At 47.6% G+C, this 19,333-nt stretch overlaps 1 protein-coding gene across 1 annotated transcript; it reads right to left on the bottom strand.

Moving 5' to 3' along the window:
- Positions 1 to 480: 480 nt before the first annotated feature.
- LOC106486280 (lymphocyte antigen 6E-like) lies at positions 481 to 3,279 on the bottom strand. The gene is made up of 3 exons (XM_067292594.1): positions 3,228 to 3,279; positions 1,339 to 1,458; positions 481 to 638 (listed from the first exon to the last, which is right to left on the bottom strand). Exons 1-3 carry the CDS (start codon positions 3,277 to 3,279, stop codon positions 481 to 483), a joined length of 330 nt encoding a protein of 109 aa, XP_067148695.1.
- Positions 3,280 to 19,333: the final 16,054 nt, after the last annotated feature.

Genomic DNA, 19,333 nt, shown 5'->3' with positions numbered 1-19,333 from the left:
CTGCTACTGAGGGAAAATTTGCATCCCTTTCCAGCTTGCCAGCAACAAGAAAAGTCTCTGGGGAAGGAAATTCATCTTCTGGGGATTTATCATTCTCTTAAGGAGAGACCAGTCTTACAGTACAGCTAAGGGAAGAGGCAAGATTGTGGGAGAAACCCCTCTAGAGATCTGTGTGACATACAGAAGCAGCATTTGCATCTTCTGGGCTGCAGGGGACATAACAAGGCAGCTTCTCCTTCAAGCTGCAAAGGGTGGCAGAGCTCAAGCATGAAAAGCAAGCGAGAAACTGGTTCCTCACAGGTTGGAAGGCAACACAGGGCAGGAGGTTGTGACCATGGTACTTTATCTGCTCTGCGGTGCACTCAGTGTCCATACCCTCCTGAGAGAATCTGGCTGTGCTCTTCGGACCTTCAGGAGACCCTTTGTCCCACCACTTCTGAGCAACTGAAGAAGGACACTGCCACAGGATCTCCCACCACCTCACTGTCGAGCCAGCTTGGGTCCTGGGCATGCACTCAGGTTGCATAAGAAAGTCTGGCAGCAAGAAGAGGTGTAGGAGGCCAGGCCCAGGCTGAAGTTGTGGTGTGGGCAGGTCTCGGAGCACTTCTTAGTGATCCTCTTCCACAAAGTCAAAAATCCTTGCCCAAAGAAGAAGGGAGAGAGCAGTGTTAGTGCCAAGGGTTTTCCATGTGCTCCTAGATCTCATACAGGAGGGAGATGGGCTGATGGGTCTTGCTGTCACTCCCAGAGCCCTGAGGACCAGCATGGCCAATGAGACTCAGCCCAGTCCCATCATGTTCCAGTAATTACTGGTGACCAGCTTCACAAGCCATTTTATATCTCTGCCAGGCATTTGGTGCCTCCTAGGATGGCCCCTTATACTGAGGCTTTCTCAGGCATCCTATGGCATCTTCAAAGCAATGTTCATACCTACATTGAGAGCACATCTCCAGGCTTCTCTTTGAGAAGGAAGTAGCTTTATTTCCTTCTGTTTCCCTCTAGACCATCTCATCCATCCCAACTATCTGATTCTTTTCATCTCCCTGTCTGACCAAGGTTCTGATTTCTTTATCTTTCTCTGATCTCTGTGTCCCCTATCTTTTCCAGGCAGTCATAAAGCAAAGGCTAAAGCAGAAGCTCTTAATATGTGTTTGGGAGGTGTATTTCAAACCCTGCAAACTTCAGTGCTGTCAGTCCAGGCTAGCAAGGGTTTCACCTCCCAAACATGCTTCCCCCATGACTCCTCATCCCATCCACCCACAAAAGTCAACCATAAAAATCCATGCAAAACCCCCACTTCACATTCCTGAGACCCTGTCAGAGGATACCAGCACATACCAATTCCTACAGAGGCAACATTCGTCACACAGTACTCGTCCTTGTCTGAGCACTTCACGGCCTTCAGACATCTCCAGTTGCTTTGTTCCCACTCGCAGGTGTAGCACCACAGGGCTTTTGCTGCAGGAGAAAACACAGGATATGGAAGATGGAAACAAAATGCTGCCATCCCAGGTAGCAAAATTCTTTCTTCTCATTGACTTTTGAGTGTAGTAGGTTTGGGTTGGCTGAACGTAAAGGGGTTGCAAGGCCCAGTCCTAACCCACTCTGCTCTCTGCACACCTGCACGCTTACACCCAACATGTGCACAGACATGCACATCTGTGCCTATGCACACAGATGTTGCAACTCTGCCCCTCCTGCCCTGCACTCAAAATAAAACATGATGGCTCAAGGGCACAGGGTTTGGTGTGATGTAGGCAACAGGGAAGGGCAGGGTCTGCTATAGAAGTCTACAGCGATGTGCGGAGGTCTGGGTTCACCATCTCTGGTTTCAGGCATTTGCTCACAGTGCAGTTGTCCCAGTTTTTTTTCTATAGTCAATAGGGACAGACGAAGAAAACTATCTACTGAAGACACTATAAAATAGACTGTAGCCTAATCAGGCAGTAAGCGCTGACAGTCGAATACGTTTAAATGGGACCTCCATAGCTGACCCAAAGCCTAGAGAAGTCAGTCTACCAGGACTATCTCTTTGGGTGAGACATCAGGGCCCTCAAACATATGTCCATAACCTGGGTTAAAACACTGGTGAGAAGGGCTTTTAACTCTTAGCTGTGTGAATTCAGTCCTAAGCCTTGTGAAGTCTAACACTTTGTTTTTACTGCCTAGGTTATTTAACCTAGGTTAAAACGCTTTTGGTTTTGGCACCGAAGACAGTCTCACTGTCCCTCAGGCCTTGTTAACACTTGGAAACTTTTCAGGATTGCTATTCTGGAAAGCGAACAAAGCTAAATAGCAGAAAGGTATTCTTGGGTTACAGTGAGACAGAAAAGGCTGCTCCAGGAAATTATTTTTCTGCATCAGCTAATATGGCAAATTTCCAAGCGGAGGCAATGACAAACCCTGTTCCTCTTTATAAAGTGAGGATAATATTTATTCTCTCTAGCTCCTTATCTGTCTTGTCTGTAAAGGCTATAGGATCATATACTTTTTCACGGCTCTGATTTAATTTGCAATCTCTCTGTGAAATATAATACATAGTCTATAATACAAATAATATGCAAATATATATCCTACCCTGTATCCCAGCACAAGGCTGCTTAAACATATAGCCTGCACCCAACCTCTCCCTAATTCCCCAGCTTGGACTGAAATCACCAAGCTGGTAAGGCCTCCCAAGTGGGTCAAAATCCAGAGCATTCACCAAGGAGCAGCACATGGGTGCTTTCCAAGGCCAGACATTGTAGGTCTGATCCTGCCCAGCTGATGCTAGCGGAAAAGGTGTCACCGACTTCAGCAAGAGCCAGGCACACGGAGTTGTTGACATACCAGACTACTGTAGATTGAGGCACTTCTTCATAAAAGCTTTAGCAATAACTGCAGCCTTGCCTCATCTGGACAGACAAACCCACTAGAAAGTCTCTTAACAAAGATAGAAAGGCGGCAACAGCTTCTTCTTTTCTGTCTCTCTTTTGTATAAATCCAGTTGCACATGAGTTTATAGGGAAATTTCCCCTGCAAAAAAAAAAACAAAAAAACCCTTCACCCACCAAGGCTGAGCCCACACAAAGGAAGCCCAAGGAGGAGTAGTGTGTCCTGCAGCAGCGCTATTGCAAGTGCTCAGGCAGTCTCTTCCACAGTTGCATTTCTTTCCATAGCTACGATGCCTCCCTGATTCTCCAGCACACAGCTATTCCCTGGCTAGCAGTGAACCCGTGATGCCTCACCTTGCTCCGCATATAAGACCAAAGCCAGCAGGACAATGAGGGAGACCTTCATCTTCTCTCAATCATCTCAGCAGCCCAGGAAAAGCACCCTCACCTGGAGACAGGTTATATATCTTCTCTGCATTTGGACCAAGCGATTATGAAGGCAACAATTTTGAAAGAGTGGGCCGTCCACAGGCTGTGATTGTGTGTTATTTGATAGGAAAGGAATGCATGTGGGTTGTTTTCTCACCTTGGCATTGCCTTCAGGCTGGTCTGATGGGTCTAGAGAAGAGTGAAAGCACTAAGGCAATTCATTCCATTTATTGCTTTTAATACACTAATCTCTCTATGGTCAGGCTAGCAGTGCTACTGGTGTCTGAGTGGGGGTTTTGTGCTGTTTAGTTCCAATCTGATCATCACATCTGCGGCCAGATAGTTCAGTGAAGGTATCTACTCAAAGCAAAATGATCATAAATTAATGGCTTCTTCTGGATGGATTATTGTAAAGCGCCTTTCCAGGGTTAGACCCTGAAAATTTCGAGTATCTACAGTCAAGACAGATCTAGCTGTATGTTCATGACTGGCAATATAAACAGGAAATGTCTTACAATTTCCTGTTTGCCTATAGAAGCTGCTGCTAACCTATAAAATCCTAAATGCTTTGCATCCTTGTTTTGAGAGCAGCTGCAGCAAGATAACGATGACTTTGGGAACTCATCTGAACAAGGTCCTGGGCAACGTGCTCTAGGTGACCCTACCTGAGCAGGGGGGTTGGACTAGATGATCTTCAGAGGTCCCTTCCAACCTCAACCATTCTGTGATTCTGTGTGATTCAAATGCAGGACCCTGGAGTTTGGTTTCCAGCTTTGCAATAGGTTTCCTTTGCTGCATCTGAGCAAATGGTAAAAATGCCTTTGCCTGTCTTCTACATGAAGCATCAGATTCAAAGTCCTGCTAGATACCAACTAGATATAATGTTCTGAGCCTTTGTGATTTCCCTGCATGTTGTCAATTTGGGTGGAGCTGGAGGGGGTAATTTCAGCCCTCTGGAGCCTCTGTTTGACTGCCTATCTCACTTCTGCTTCCTAGGAAAGAACTACCAGGAAGTTTGGTCCTGGGAATCAGCAGACATCTCAATGAGTCACCGCCTGCTCAGCCACCAAAGAGCAGAGAGGAGGAAGCAGGAGCAGCCCCTTTGCGTAAAGCCTCCTGGTCAGTCTGCGTCTGTTCACCCCTTACTTCCCCCTCCTGCAAGACTTGGTCTGGAGGAAAGAGAACGGGGACCCAGCTGTAGTTACCCACTCTTCGGGTTAGGAGATGGCTTATAGAAGGAGAAGATACAGAAGCTCAGAGAGTGTGTGGAAGAGAGAGCTTGGACAGATGAGGGGAGGGCAGAAATGACTGAGGGCCAATATTCATTTCTGGGCAGAAGAGTCAAACAAGTGAAGCCCCTGAAACAGAGGTCATGCTCATCAAAGACATTTAGGGGACTTGATGGGATTAATAATTGCTCAGCTCAGTGAAGGCATGGGCAGAGGAAGTTCAAAGGGACACCAAAACCCACATTATCTTCCTTTTAAGAAAAAAAAAAAAAAAAAAGGAGTAAGACTTGTTGAGGGGGTGTGGGGTTGGTTAATTTCCAGATATTTTTGAGTTTCCTGACACTGGCTTTAAACCGCTGGGGCTGGCAATACTGCGACATGAAGCAGGATTAACAGGATGGTGAAGTCACCCCATGAGCACTCACTGTTCTTCTCCAGTGGACATATATCTTCTGGGCGTGGAGAGGATAAGCCACATCACTTGCCCAATAGATGCCACAGTGGATGCCGGAGAAGGTGTGTCAGTCATCCAAGATGTCACAAGGCAGCAGCCGAAGGGCTAGACCCATTCCAAGGAAAAGGGATTGTCCAGCATGATTCACTGTAAGGTGTCCTCCTGCAGGGATGACTCTTCAGGAGGTTCCGGAAATCAATCTGGGAACCATGGCTGGAATGTCACGCAACAGCAGGAGCACCCTGGCAAAGGTCTGCACTAATAAAGAAACAGTTTGATTTAATGAGATTTGACTCTTAGTATATTTTTTGTGGAAAGAGGAAAAATAATTGTTGCTATTTAATGTGATTATTGAGAGAACAAGGGACATTCTTGCATTTGGCTTGTTTGTTTCTACATGGAAATGTCTCAGTTTATCCTATCGCTTCTGTGCAGCACCCTAGGAATGACGGGGAGAGTATCTCTTCTTTGACAGAGAGCTGGAGAGGAGTCAGCTAGACTGGGGATTCAAATCTGCCCTGCACTGATAGCAGGAAGAGAAGCTGCAAGGCCACGGGAAGTGGTCCACAGCTGGTCCTCTGGCATGAGTGGTTTGGTGAACAAGTGTGATGGGAGGAGTGCACAACGGGCCACTTGGCATTTGAGGGTTGCTGTGGGCCCGCTGAGCCAGATAGCTGGGAAGTCACAAGCCCGACCTCAGGTATGTCTGATGAGGACGTGTGAGGTGTAGGACTGCCAGTGTATTGCTAGCATTTCCTCAGAGACATGTGGGAGACTGAGGATGGCGGTTTCTCCTGGGTAGCTGACACATGAAAGCAGCATGACTGCAGCATGGAAGAGATATATGATGAGACCAGAAGTCAATGAATAGAAGTCAGCCATGGAGCTGCTCATCTCCCATCTCCTGGGGGAATCATATTAGGGTCTTCTCCAAAAAGGCCTTGGGAGAAGGGCCCACGAGTGGAACCACAACTGTGAGGAGGAACAGAAATATTGTGTCTTGGTCTCGTGGAAGCTCTTCCTTTTGTTTGGGGCCTTTGCTACGGTACAGAACCAGCTGCAAACCTTGGCTCTGCATCACAAGCCTGGATTCTGTCTTTAGGCCCTCTCCAGCTGCTTGGACCCTACACAGGTGCTGAAGACTGTTTCTGTTTTGCATATGTTGAATACACAGTGCTGGGACTGTGAGCAGAGATGACAAGGAAGCTGCCCTGAAGTCTTTAACTGTTCAGCCTCACTGTACTCAGAGCATGAGCTCTGCCAAGCCCTTATCACTTCTTGGGTGGCATCTCAGAAGGTTACCAGTCATTTCCATCTATCCCAGCATCCTGCCAAACTGTACAGATTGCCGTTTCCCACCCATTTGCTATTTCACACAGGAGCTGGGGTTCCAGGAAGAAAGAGGTGTTGTCACTGACCTGGACCAGGGATGGGGATGCAGGAACCTGGCTGTTAAGGGGGTCTAGGAAAGGGTCATCTGGCAGTTGTCCTGGGAATAACAAACTACATCTCAGTACAGGGTATGATTGTGCCACTGGGAACTTTTCAGCCCTAAATGAAGCCCATTGCAGCAACTGCAGGATCTCTCTTTGCCTTGTTCCCCATCCCAGTATGTGCTTAAAGACTTCATGTAGCAAATCTCTGAAAGACTCCAATGTCTTGGCCTGCGGCTGGTCCAGCTCCACCTCCCACATGCTGCCCTTTCCCAGGCAGTGAAGGAGGCCAGGTACTCACGGTGGGAGTCTCGCCGTGGGGAGAGATACTAGGGTTCAACAACACAGCACAGGCAGCCTGGGATCAGCTTGCATCAAGGTGTTAAAATCCTTCTGAGAGCCTGCCCTTTACCTCTTTCTCTTTGAAGTAGGGCAGGAAAATGGTTCCCCAGGGACATGCCAGGTCTCTGTTTACCAGTATTACTTACTTTGATGGTGTCCCTGGACCTCCCATATTGCCTAAATCCCAGCTGGGCATACCTTGATTATCATACCTGTATTTAACTCGTGACTGTAGTGGTGGGATCTAGCTGTGATGTCTAGGTATCACAAGCTGCAGAGAACGTCACCACCCTTCCACCTGCCCCACGGGTAGAACCATACTCCAGAAGAGCTGTCACAGAGCTATGTCTATACCAATAATAAACAACAGAGGCCAGGCACAGTTTCAAGTGCTGGCCACATTTGTCCATACTGTCAACTGTTTGCATGCTCCTCAGAACGATTTTGGCCTCACCAGTACCCTGGTACTAGACCTGGCCTAGTACCATCCCTGACAATTTCTGGGGAGGATTCAGGGCTTAGCACAGGCCAGGGATGCTTTCCAATTGATATTTTGGACTCAGTCACCTTTTTTGGAGAGTGAGGGAGTTCAGCTATACAGATGGGTACCCGCTCACCCCAGGGCCAGGAACAGCCCCAAGTATATTAAATTTACTAATATTCCCTCCCCGTAATGTTTCAGCCCTTGTCAGGACCTGCATATAGACAGCATGCAAGAAAAATCCCATTGGATATGCAAATTCATTATTTTTCAGATCCTGTTTTTCCTCCTGGCTGCAATGGCAAGAGACACTCTCTGATTTGGGGCCGTGCTGGTCAGGGTCACAACCTCTTCTTACTCACCTTCCGTTGTTTAGGTCTCAGTGTAATTGCACGAACAACGTGACCATGCTACTCACAAAACCCCAGCCCTACCATGAGTTCAGCACTCAGCTGAAGTTTCCAAGATGTTTATTATTTACTTTTTTTTCTTTTTTTAATGGTTTCAGGGCCCTGTTCTGTTAGAAGTTATACAAAAAATAAAGGAGGGATCTCTTCATCGAGCTCAAGTTAGGTTCAGACCGGCCTGTCCGCAGGAAATGAGTGCTATTCGGCTGGGCCTCACATGCCTCCAACCTCAGAGACATGGAAGCAAACACGTAGAAGCATCTTTGGGCATACAGAAGATGTTCAGCTCCACCTGGGGACAGATGAATAAAACCACTGCAGGTACTGGGGCCTAAGACGGTCTAAGAAGATTGCACAGGTTATTCAACAGGGAATTCCCAGGGCATCACAGCCCAGTCCATAGAAATGACCTGGTAACACTGACCAGCACCACAGCCCCCAGCACCACGAAGCAAGGTCTCACGCTGGGTGCCTCACTGTGATTACACTAGTCAGCAGGGCAGCATTCATGAAAGCTTTCCCATTGGTAGAACTTTGGGAACTCTTTGCACCGAAAAGTGCATTGTTTGCTGATAGACTTCCTCTGGATACCACCTGGATCAAAGAAAAGACAAATGACAATGACCCATGCTACTGAATCTTTCACTCGTGGGCAAATCTTGACTTCGCTATGTCTGCAGTAAGAAGTATGTGAGCTCACCCAAGCCTGTATGGGTTACAGTGCTCATTTGACAACCCTCTGCCTCACCATACAGGCAAAGCACTAGGAATTATTTGGGCTTGACCTGTAACCCAGCATTATTCAGGCCTCCAAAGCCTCAGTGAAGGGGAGTGTTTTAGAGCCCTGTGCACTGGAGCAGAAAGGGGAAGAGGCCGCTGAGAGCAGTCTGGGGCTGAGACACGTGGGAGCATTGGGCATCAAGGTGGTGAGCCCACAGCCCTGGCAGGTCATGGCAGTGAGACTCACCATCACTGGCCATCAGAGTTACAGTCTGGTAGAACTTCTCATTCTTGACACAATCAACAGCAGTCAAGCACTGATCGTTGCTAGTCTGGTCCATGCAGGCGTAGCACTTCAGCAAGCTGGCTATGGGAGGGAAACATCCTATTCGCATGAGGTCAAACCAAGAAACCCCTTCGCAACTGGAGCTGTTCTCATTCTCATATAGGTCACAGGACACCAAGACAGACATTGAGGATTTGGTTAAGCAGTTCCACCCCTTCTACTGTCCCATGCCCAAAACTGCTAAACACACTTCCCTATAGGAAAACCCTCCTTCTGTGTGAGGTCTTGGGGCAGCAGGTACTTTCTATGGACATTGATATTCTTCTAATCCATTACAGCATTTGGCAAATGACCACAGGGCCAAAACAACAGTGAAGGTTGTATTTAAGTTTTAGCTCAGAACTCAATTCTGCCAACGAAGAATTAGATGCAAATCTCAGTCTGGGATGGGATTTGCAGAGAAAACATGAAGGGCTTTTTCTGGTGATGCTTTGTGAGAACAGGAGAAATGACCTATTTTAGCTTGCTCTGTGGGAAGTTCAAGGCTGAAGAGTCTGCAATGCAAGTCCTGTGAGAACAGGCCACTGCTGTGACAGAGCAAAGGAGAGACCAAGCTGACGTGAAGAGTAGCTCTTTATCTAAATGATTGGTGATTTCTCCAAGGCCACCAGGCTTGCAAGTTACAAGTGCGGCTTCCTTCTGGAAACACCAGCTCCCTCCACCCCAGCCCAGCCTTTGAAGTAACGCTGGCCAACTCACCTAGGTCTACACACAGGACAGCATCCAGGTGCACTATCAGGAGAGCCCTCATCTCGGTTTGTTCTTCTCTGCCTGCACGGTCTCAAGGTGGTAAAGTCCCAGAGGGCAGGGCAGCCAACGTGAAGGTTCATCCCGGCTGATCCGACTCACCCACACTAGCAACAGGTTGCACACCGTGCAAAGCCCAGACCAGAGGGTTTGTGTGTGCTTCCAGCACTGGAGCCTTGCAGGAATCCAGCACACGCCACTGTCGTTGCAGTTTTGCACACTGCCTTTGCCCAGGCACATCTTGCTCGATATTTCAAAACGAACCAAAAGCAAAACAGCAGCTACTGATAGCAGCTGCTTCTTTTTGAAACAAGGCAGGAGACAAAAGGTGGGCAGGAAGTGTGACCAGCCAAGGAGGAAGCCAGGCCACCAGAGAGGGGACAGAGCCTCTCGGAGTTGCATGAGGTCCATCCGACCTTGGAAGAGAAAAAGGGAGATGTGTGTCGGTCCCAGCAAGGGTCAACTATACTTTGAGGCCTGGGACAAATGCTGTATCCAAACCCAGTGGCTACCTTCCCTCCACTTCACTGGCCGAATCCGAGTTGAGACTCGTGCCCCAAATCCATTTCCCTCCTAAGCAAACAACACAGCCCATTCCCAGCTCTCCATGGAGCCATGTCCCAGGTCTTCAGCTCTCCCCACACACACATCCAGAGCCATTTTGTTCTCTCCAGTCTGCCCAGTTGGAGCCTTGGGCTAGTGCTGGGCCACTGGGAAGCCTCATTCCACCCGAGGCCATGTGGATTTCTCCTCAGTGATGTGGCCCAAGTGCTGCTGTACCAACTCTATTACAACAGCTCTGAGCTCAGCATGGTACCGGTAGATCAGGGAGACCAAAAGAAATAGAGAAAAAAAGGAGAAAAAATGTGCTGTGCTACTGCTACAACCTGTTATGCTTAAAATCTTATTTTACAGGCAAAGAGGAAACACGCTATATATATGTACATATAGATATAGCAGCAACACTATGTATTCTGTGCGTGCTTGGCTATAGATATAAAGCCAAGAATTTATTATTAGTATAATTAGTATAATTTAAACTTTAACAGTCTAATCCAAGAATCATTACTAATCCAAATGTAATTATAGGAACAGAAAGAACACTTCAATACAGAAATAGAGTTAAAATTGTTACTTGCACACTTAAGCTCTACCCCTTCTCCAAATGTTATGCTGACCCCTCCCCACTCCTCTGGGTCCTGAGGTTGGTGGCTTCAGCCTGGGGTGGGGTGGGGTGGTCACAGCAAGTTGTCAGCACATGGAGTCCTTCGCCAGGAGGAATATGATGTTCATGGTTATGGCTTCTTCTTTTATGTGTTTGCTAACATGGTTTTACACCTTTGCTATTTCTTCATGGTCTGCAAGTCCACCTTACATCTGAATTTACTGCGTATGGTGGCTTTTATGAAGGTTAGATACTACTTCTTTTTTCTATTATCCCTAAAATCAGTTTTGTCCAGACCAGGTCTGCATTTCTTTAACTGACCACTGGTGATGTGTTTATAGCCATGGGGTCTCCAGTGCCAACCTGTGCCCCGTTTCTTATCACCCCCTGCTGCCACTCGTCCATGCCACATTCCGTGTCTCCACTTCTTGAGGTCTCTGCTATCACACCAGGCCTGTATTTCTCCACACTACACCGTTGCGTTAGAGTCATAAACGTCTCATTCTACACAGAATGACTGTTTGTGCTTGTTACTGCTAGCTATATAAACCTATAGTTATACCATACAAAGACAGACAAAAGTAAAACAAATTAGCCATGGCCACCCGGTCAATTAGCAAAATCGCTCTTATAGCTAAACCGAGTAAAACAAAGCTGCAGGTAGGTCAAGAAAAGTTCAGTCAGAGCAAACCTGACAAACTGCAGTCCTGAGGCCTTGCAAACTCAGTACAAAGCTCATGGCCCATTACTGGTAATGGCAATACTGTATGAAAGGGCTACAGGGTAAAAAAAACATCTCATCATAGACTCTCAAATGGAAAAAATAGAAGGAGCTATTTTCTGTGTTTTATTTATAAAATGATATTTTTTCCAGCACATAGGAAGGCACAATGCAGTCAACCCAATACTACCACATGCAGAAGCTCTTAAAATATGGCAATAGAAAAAGGGGGGGGGGGAGGAAAAGGGATAATTTATTTGCACAGCTGGGGAGTCAGGAGCTATGCAGCCACAGTCCAGGCCCACTGCCTGCTACAGAGTCCATGCTGCAAGGCCTGCCTGACTTGCTTGAGGGAAGATGGAACTAAATCAAACAAATAAGTACAATAAAGGAGGACAGGATGAGAGCAGTCCTGATGAATCACAGCCCATTACAACACAAGCCATGTTTTGGAGTGCAAAGATGCTGAGCTCAGCGCTGGCATTGCCAGGGGCCCCATTGCACGCTTGCCTGGCACATGTCGCTATACCAGGGATGGAGTCGAGTGGTAGCAGGCTGGCGACCCACCATTAAAGACCTGGGGATGAAGCAGAAGGCTGAATGAGACAGGAGATTGTAGGTGTCCCACACAGGATCCCAAGGAAAAATGAAGGAAGCCTAATAAAAAAAAACATGTTTGTGCAATGTGCCTTGGCTCATGCTTTTGACAGATGCAGTCACTGGGTCTGGAGACTTATGAGTCAGGACCTATCCAACTCTCTGATAGAAGGGGCCAATTTTTAATTCAGTAGCGTTATGGCCCTCGCCCACACTCATGAAGTGAGTCCGCGACCTGCCTGCGAGCTAGCCTAACATTACTGCCGGCATCAGGGATAGGAACTGAGGGCAAACCACATGGGTCCTGTCCTTCACCTCCTCTTGCCACCTTCAGGACTCATCGCTGGGACAAGCCAATGGCCTGGAAAGGTAGCCAGCAAAGTTCCTGGTGAACTGTGACTAGGGAGCAGGTTAGTGTTACCCTTGCTCTTTCTAGGCTTAGGTATGAGTCCGTGCTTCCTTACAGACATCTCATATCACCACAGGCATTGACTCAGTCTCAGATCAGCACGGACTCTGTGAGACAAGGAGAGGGATGTGAAGTGTTCAGATGCTGTAAAATGGGGATGGTGTTGGCTTAGGATGGGGACAGGACAGGGGCTGGTGGTGATTTAACCCACTGAGGTTCTGCCTTCTGCAGAAGGGGATTTTGCACCACCGGGAATAAACTGTGTGAAGTCAGGAAATGTTTCTGCCTGGCGGACTACAAAGAAGGAAATGTGAGCCCTTACTAAAACTTGTTGCAACAATTGCCATCCAGTTCTCTTTTTCTTTGGCAGCCCAAGCCTTCAGGAGTTGAAGAGTTCAGCTATAGCTTGAGAAATAGATGGAAGAGATTATGTAGAACAGCTTAAAAAAACAAAGAGCTCACTCATGTAGAGATGACATTGGGGAAGGAATCAGAGTTCCTTGTCTGACCCACCTTCCTGGCAAATAAGTAGCCTGCCCAATGTACAAGAGGAATGTTGGTCTGCAATCCACAGAGCTAGAAATACAGCATTTTCAGAATCGCATGAGCTCTGTCCTTCTCCATCCATCCTTTGCAGACCTGTTGCAACACAGGGCAACCCCAGGAAGCTTCCTCAGTTCTGCACAGAGGACAGCCCGGAGATCCCTCAACCCAGTAAACTTTTCGCAGAATCACAGAACCGTTGAGGTTGGCAAGGACCTCAGGAGATCATCTCCTCCAACCCCACTGTTCAGAGCAGGGTCAGCAGGAGCAGGTTACACAGGACTCTATGCGTGCAGTTGGGTTTTGAGTGTCTCCAAAGTTGGAGACTCCACAGCCTCTATGGGCAACCTGTTCCCATGTTCAGCCACCCTCACAACAAAGAAGCAGTTTTTCATGTTCAGATTGAATCTCCCATATTTCAACTAGTGCCCATTGCATCTTGTCCCGTTACCAAGCACTACTAAGAGTCTGTCACCATTGCTACTTCCCCCCATCAGATATTTATACACATTGATAAGATCTCCTCTGAGCATTCTCCTCTCCAGGCTGAACAGTTCAAGCTCTCCCAGCTTCTCCTCATATGACAGATGCTCCCATCCCTTAAACATCTCTAGGGCCTTTCACTGGACTCACTCTAGTAGGTCCATGTCTTTCTTGTACTGGGGAGCCCAGAACTGGATACAGTATTCCGGATGTGGCCTCACCAGGGCTGAGCAGAGGGGAAGGATCACATCACTTGACCTGCTGGCAATGCTGTGCCTAATGCAGCCCAGGATACCGTTGGCCTTCTTTGCCATGAAGGTGCGGTGCTGGCCCATGTTCAACTTGACATCCACCAGGAACCCCAAGTCCTGTTCTGTAAACCTGCTTTCCAGCTGGTTGGTCCCCAGCCTGTACTGGTGCATGCGGTTATTCCTCCCCAGGGGCAGGACTTTGCATTTCTCTTTGCTGAACCTCATGATGTTCTTGTCAGCCCATTTCTCCAGCCTGTTGAGGTCCCTCTAAATGGCAGCACAACCATCAGGTGCATGAACTACTTCTCCCAGTTCTGTATCATCCGCAAACTTGCGGAGGGTGCATTCAGTCCCATTGTCCAGGTCATTAATGAAGATGTTAAACAGTATTGGACCCAGTATCAACCCCTGGGGACACCACCAATGACTGGCCCCCAGCTGCACTTTGTGCTGCTGATCACAACCCTCTAAGACTAATAGGTTAGCCAGTTTCCAATTCACCTCCCTGTTCACTTCTCTAGCCTGTACTCAAATCTCTTTGACCATGAGGATGTTATGGGAGACTGTCAAAAGCCTTACTAAGGTTGAGATGAATAACATCCAGTGCTGTCCTCATCCACCAAGCCAGTCATCCCATCATGGAAGGCTATCAGGTTGGTTAAGCACAACCACCATGACTTTTCAGAGATAATTGAGAGTAGCCTCACAATGACATCGGCCAGCTCCCTCAACACTCACGGGTGTATCCCATCAGGTCCCGTGGACTTGTTTATGTCCAGTTTAAGTGTTCCCTAACCCGATCCTCCTCTACCAAGAGCAAGTCTTCCTTGCTTCAGACCTCCCCTCTGGTCTCAGGGGCCTAGGATTGCTGAAGGCCAGTCTCACCAGTAAAGACAGGCAAAGAAGCATTCAGTACCTCTGCCTTTTCTGTGTCCTTTGTAAGCAGGGGCCCTGTCCCATTTAGCAGCAGGTCTGCATTTTCCCTCGCCTTCCTTTTGCTGCTTATGTACTTGTAGAAACCTTTCTTGTTGCCCTCTTCTTGAGCTCATGGCAGTAGAAGTAATTTAGGAGCCTTCTTGCAGCTCTGAAGGCAGCAACTCAAAGGCTTATTTCTGAGTCAAGCTGATCACTCATAACTGCAGCCTAATCCAGGATTGAATTAAGAATATTAATTAAGCAATTTATTGGAATCCCTCATGCCCCAGCTTGCAGAGCCTCAGGATTAAGTTCTGGAGAAGCTATTGTCAGAGCTTGGGTTGGGTTTGGTTGGACTCTGATGAGTCTTTCCTGTTATTTTGAATAACATATTGTGCTCAGCCAGCCAAAAACATCACAGTTATGGCTAAAAAGAAGCCTTAGGAAGCACCAAGCTGTGTGTGACCTACTCACAATAAGGAAGGACTTTGGTCTTGAAGCTGGTCCCGTTTTCACAGCTGCCTTCAGTAAGTACCAGGAGGTCTCTCTCACAGCACACAAAGCTAATATCCTGGAGTTTTATCCTCGTGTTGGAAGCCTTTCCTCTTCCCCTTGTTAGACCACCCCTCACTTTATCACAGGGCTCCAACTTCTTGTAGGTTAATCGTTGGCTTTCCTTTGTGACCAGTCTCATTGGCATCAACAGTACAGCCCGTGCAAAAACCTGGCTAGTGCTAACCTCTGTCTAATTTGAGCTTATCTTACAGCAATCCAAACTTGGCTGACTATTGATGGATGCAGAGTACAACTGTGAAAACAAAGGGAGCTTCTTAAGCACATGTTTTACTTGTGCCAAATCACAGCCACAATCTTCTCTCCTGCTAAACCGGATACCTCCATTAGTTGTTTTCAGAGACAGAAGGACTGCAGTGCAGCAGTCATAGTCTCACTTAAATATTGCTCTAGCCATTTCCTTTCAGCAACTGTACTGACAAAAATATTCCCCTTTGTGTTCTATTTTTTTTCCCAAAATTTTAATTTTGCAATATCGGGCTACAAGGGAAGAAAGGGGAAGAAAAAAAAAAAAAACTTCTCTGGAAACCCTTCATAATTCTCTTCCTCCCATCCCCTCAGGGGTTTCCTGCCTCTCACATGTCTGCCAGACTACAGCTGTTTTGTTTTCTCCTAATCTGATAGCTCACCAGGGAACAGATGCAAGGCATAAGAAACAGCAAATGCTCATCACTAAGGAGTTTTAGCATACCCACTTCCCTCTCTACACTAGTTAAGATGAATCAGCCAAAAACCCATCTCTCTGAACCACCTACAAGTGAGTAAAGGCCCTGTCATTGAGCAGAAGAAAGAGAAGCAAAGCCACTTTAATTGATAGCCCTTCCTCAGATCGCAGGCCTCCTCTCCATCTGACACAGCCCTGGTACGCTGGGGACCAGCGGTGTCCATCCTGCTGGCAGGCTGGACCATTAAGGAAAATCATGCTTGGGAAGCAGCTCTATCAAACAGAAGGGCAATGCATGTTTTGGTCAACAGTGATCCAATAATCCTTTAGCCGTGCATCAAGATACCGTCTCATCCTCAGGAGAAAGCAGGGTGCAGAAACATCTCCGATGGACAGTGCTTGGACCAAGGGCTTTGCTTTCTGCGAAACAGGTGGTCTTTGTCTTCCCCTCTCTCCAGGATGCTGATGCAGGAGCGACGTGCTGGAAATCAAGGACATAGCCATCTATCAGAGCCTCCAGCTGCTCAAACAGCTTCCCGTGGTGGCATATTTATGGAGAGAAATACTGCTTGCAATCCCCCAAGCTGTAGATCAAAATGGTCCTACGTCCTTCAACCACAAAGTTCACCCCACATCCCTCTGCAGCTCAGCAGGCAGGTGCTTGGTGGAAGGTGAAGCCCAGCAAAGCTCATGAAGTTGAACAAAAGCAAATACAAAGCCCCTGGGACAAAATAACCCCATGCAACAGGACAGGCTGGAGAGAAACAGGCTAAAGGGAGATCATTTTACTGTTACCATTTTCAGCTACTTTAATGGAAGGTGGTTCTAGAGATGCCAGAGCCAAACTTTCCTCAGAGGTGCACAGAGGAAGGACAGGCAGCAAGTTACAAGATGCAGCAAGGGAAATTCCACCTAGATACAAGGAAAAAACGTTCAACAGGGTAGTGGTTAAGCACTGAAACAGTGACTCAAAGTGGAGGCAGTGGAATCTCCCATCTTGGAGATATCAAAATTTGGCTGCAGAAGGCCCTGAGCGAATGGATCACATTTGGCCCTACTTTGAGCTGGAGGCTGGACCAGGCATCTCCACAGATTCTCTCCCAACCTCAGTGATTCTGGGACGGTAGCTTGGGATGGAGCTGGACACATGCAACCAGATGCCAAAGCAAAACCAGAATAACTTCTCCCTACTGCCTACCTTCTACCACTGGGAGGTTTATCTTATCCAGCAGCCACAGTATCAGTTTTGTCCATCTGCTGTCACACAATATGGGACTTCCACAGCCAGGGCAGGGAGACGGGCCTGTTGGTCACCAGAAGGCTTTTGAGCATCATTATGAAACTAGAGTGGCCCTGAACCCATTCCAGCATCAGTGTGGGTAGCCAGCTCCATTCCTGGTGAATTGGTCTTGAGGTCTCCTCCCAGCCAACATGAATAAGAGGATTGTGTGAAAAACATTAGCAACCCAAAAAGCTGCAGGGCAGGAAACCGCTTCTGGTTTTGTCTGAGACCACATCTTCCGTTTTTGTGCCCCCCCTTTTTTTTATTCCCCCACTTTAAAAGAAAAAAAAAAAGTGATTACAGAGAAAAATGTGAAAACAAACAACTGGTACTTTGACTTTGGGCTACCTAATGTCTTAGGCACCAAAGCATAAGCTTTTATGTGTCTACAGAAAAGACCTCACTGGAGAAGCTGAGTTTAAACCTCTCTGGAAGGGCCCAGGCAAGTAAGCATCTCTGAGCATGCCAATACTACTTAGCATCACCAAATAACTCAAAAACCTGGGCTGGGAGAAGAGAGGGGGGCCTACACTAGTAGGCTTTAAGTGATGAGGACACATTCCTGCTCCACAGGGTCCCAAGTGGTGGGATATCCCTGGCAGATTAGGAATTAGGCCAGATTATACATCGCTGCATTATGCTGCTGATGTTGTCAACGGTGAGGAGCTCGGCTTCTCCAACCTGCATCTCACGTGCTTATGAGTCCACGTGCTTATCAGAGTATCTCCTTAACACCTTGCATTACCCAAGCCCCAGTACAGAGTATCTGATACCCAGATAAGAACGTGACCTCTCCACCTTGCTTTTGCTTTGTACCTCCCATACACATGGATTTCCAATCTTGGTTTCACTCAAGTTTTTGATGGAGATGGCCCAGCCCCACAGAACTGCTTTGTATGACAACACAGTCCAGGGGAAAACCCTTCAGGAGAAACCCTAGATGCTTTATTAAGCTCTTACAACAGCCAGTAATTGTTATTTAACTGATACCAGCAGGTCTTTGCAGACCTTAGTCCCAGAGCACCTGCACATGGCCAAGGACCACTTCACCCTTACACAAAACCCGTCTGCCAGGCCAGCTCTCCTCGCTTGCTGCAGTGCAGGAGGAAAACACAGGACCTCCAGCAGCATCAGCCCATCTCTTGCTGGCATTGGGTAGCCTCAATTTTGCTCAAGCGCAGCCTTTAGGAGAGGAGCAGGATGCGTCGATACAAGACAGGGGAGCTGATGAGGAAAGCCCAGCCCTGTTAGCACCGCTGATCAAGGCAGTATTGCCAGCATCCGCTTTGTGGAGCCCACCACCGCCCCAGCAAAAACCTCTCGGTTACTCTGTGTCGCTTTGCTCCAGACGCAGCAGAGCAGCAAGGTGAGGCTTCCCCATCACTGCCTGGCTCCTCACGCTGATGACGTGTTCGAAACCCCGTCGCTTCAAGCGGGTTCGCAAGCGAGCAGAAGGAAAAGCAGAAGTGAGAAGTAGGGTGGTGACAAACAGAACACGTGGCGCAGCAATTACCCAGCCTTTCCACATGGTTAACCCCGCAGCAGGTCTGCAGCCAGCTGTCCCAGGCAGGGCATTGCAGCGCTGACGGGAACCTGCCGTAGGAGAGGCCATGGATGAAGTTAGGAGATTTCCCTCCAAGGCTACAGCAGGACTTGCTTTCTGAGTGACTTTTCCACTGCTTGCTCACCAGCTGTTCAAACACTTGCAGCCGTTCCTACCAGGGCCGTTTCTTTCTCTCACATGAGGCTTCTGTGACTTTTTTTAGAAAATACTCAAAAAAATATATATATATATGTATGTATATATACACACATTGGTTCAATGCAAACATCCAGAAAGGCTCTGCTCACTTGCATCTTGCTCCTTTATTCTGCTCCTGGCAATGGTTCCCTGGAAAAGAGGATCTGTGTTTCTCTGGAGGCTCTGATATAATTATTGACTTCCCCCCTTAGAATTGACTTCCTCCCCTTTCCCAGAATGGCATGGTTAACAGTGAATATTCATCTTAAGCATTTCCTCCTCCAGAGCTGTCCAACTTGTAGAAGGACAACAGCATCAGGCTGCATTTAGCAGGATGAGCAGAAAAACATTTGTAATGTGTTGGGACCAAACATGGGTTCACAGGAACAAACCCAAGATATGGGGTCAGGGCATGTTTGGCAGCTCCTGCCTTTTGTTTTTACAGCTTATAACCCATCTGGCTTTGGCAGAGGGACCATTAAAAGGGGGAGGAAGGGGGAAAAAAAAAAAAAAAATCACCTTTCACTT

This window comes from Apteryx mantelli, chromosome 2 (genome assembly GCF_036417845.1).
Source record: "Apteryx mantelli isolate bAptMan1 chromosome 2, bAptMan1.hap1, whole genome shotgun sequence".
In the NCBI taxonomy this organism is placed as follows: domain Eukaryota; kingdom Metazoa; phylum Chordata; class Aves; order Apterygiformes; family Apterygidae; genus Apteryx; species Apteryx mantelli.
Note: the sequence above shows the minus strand (reverse complement) of the source record. Positions and strands in the feature narration are given on the sequence as shown.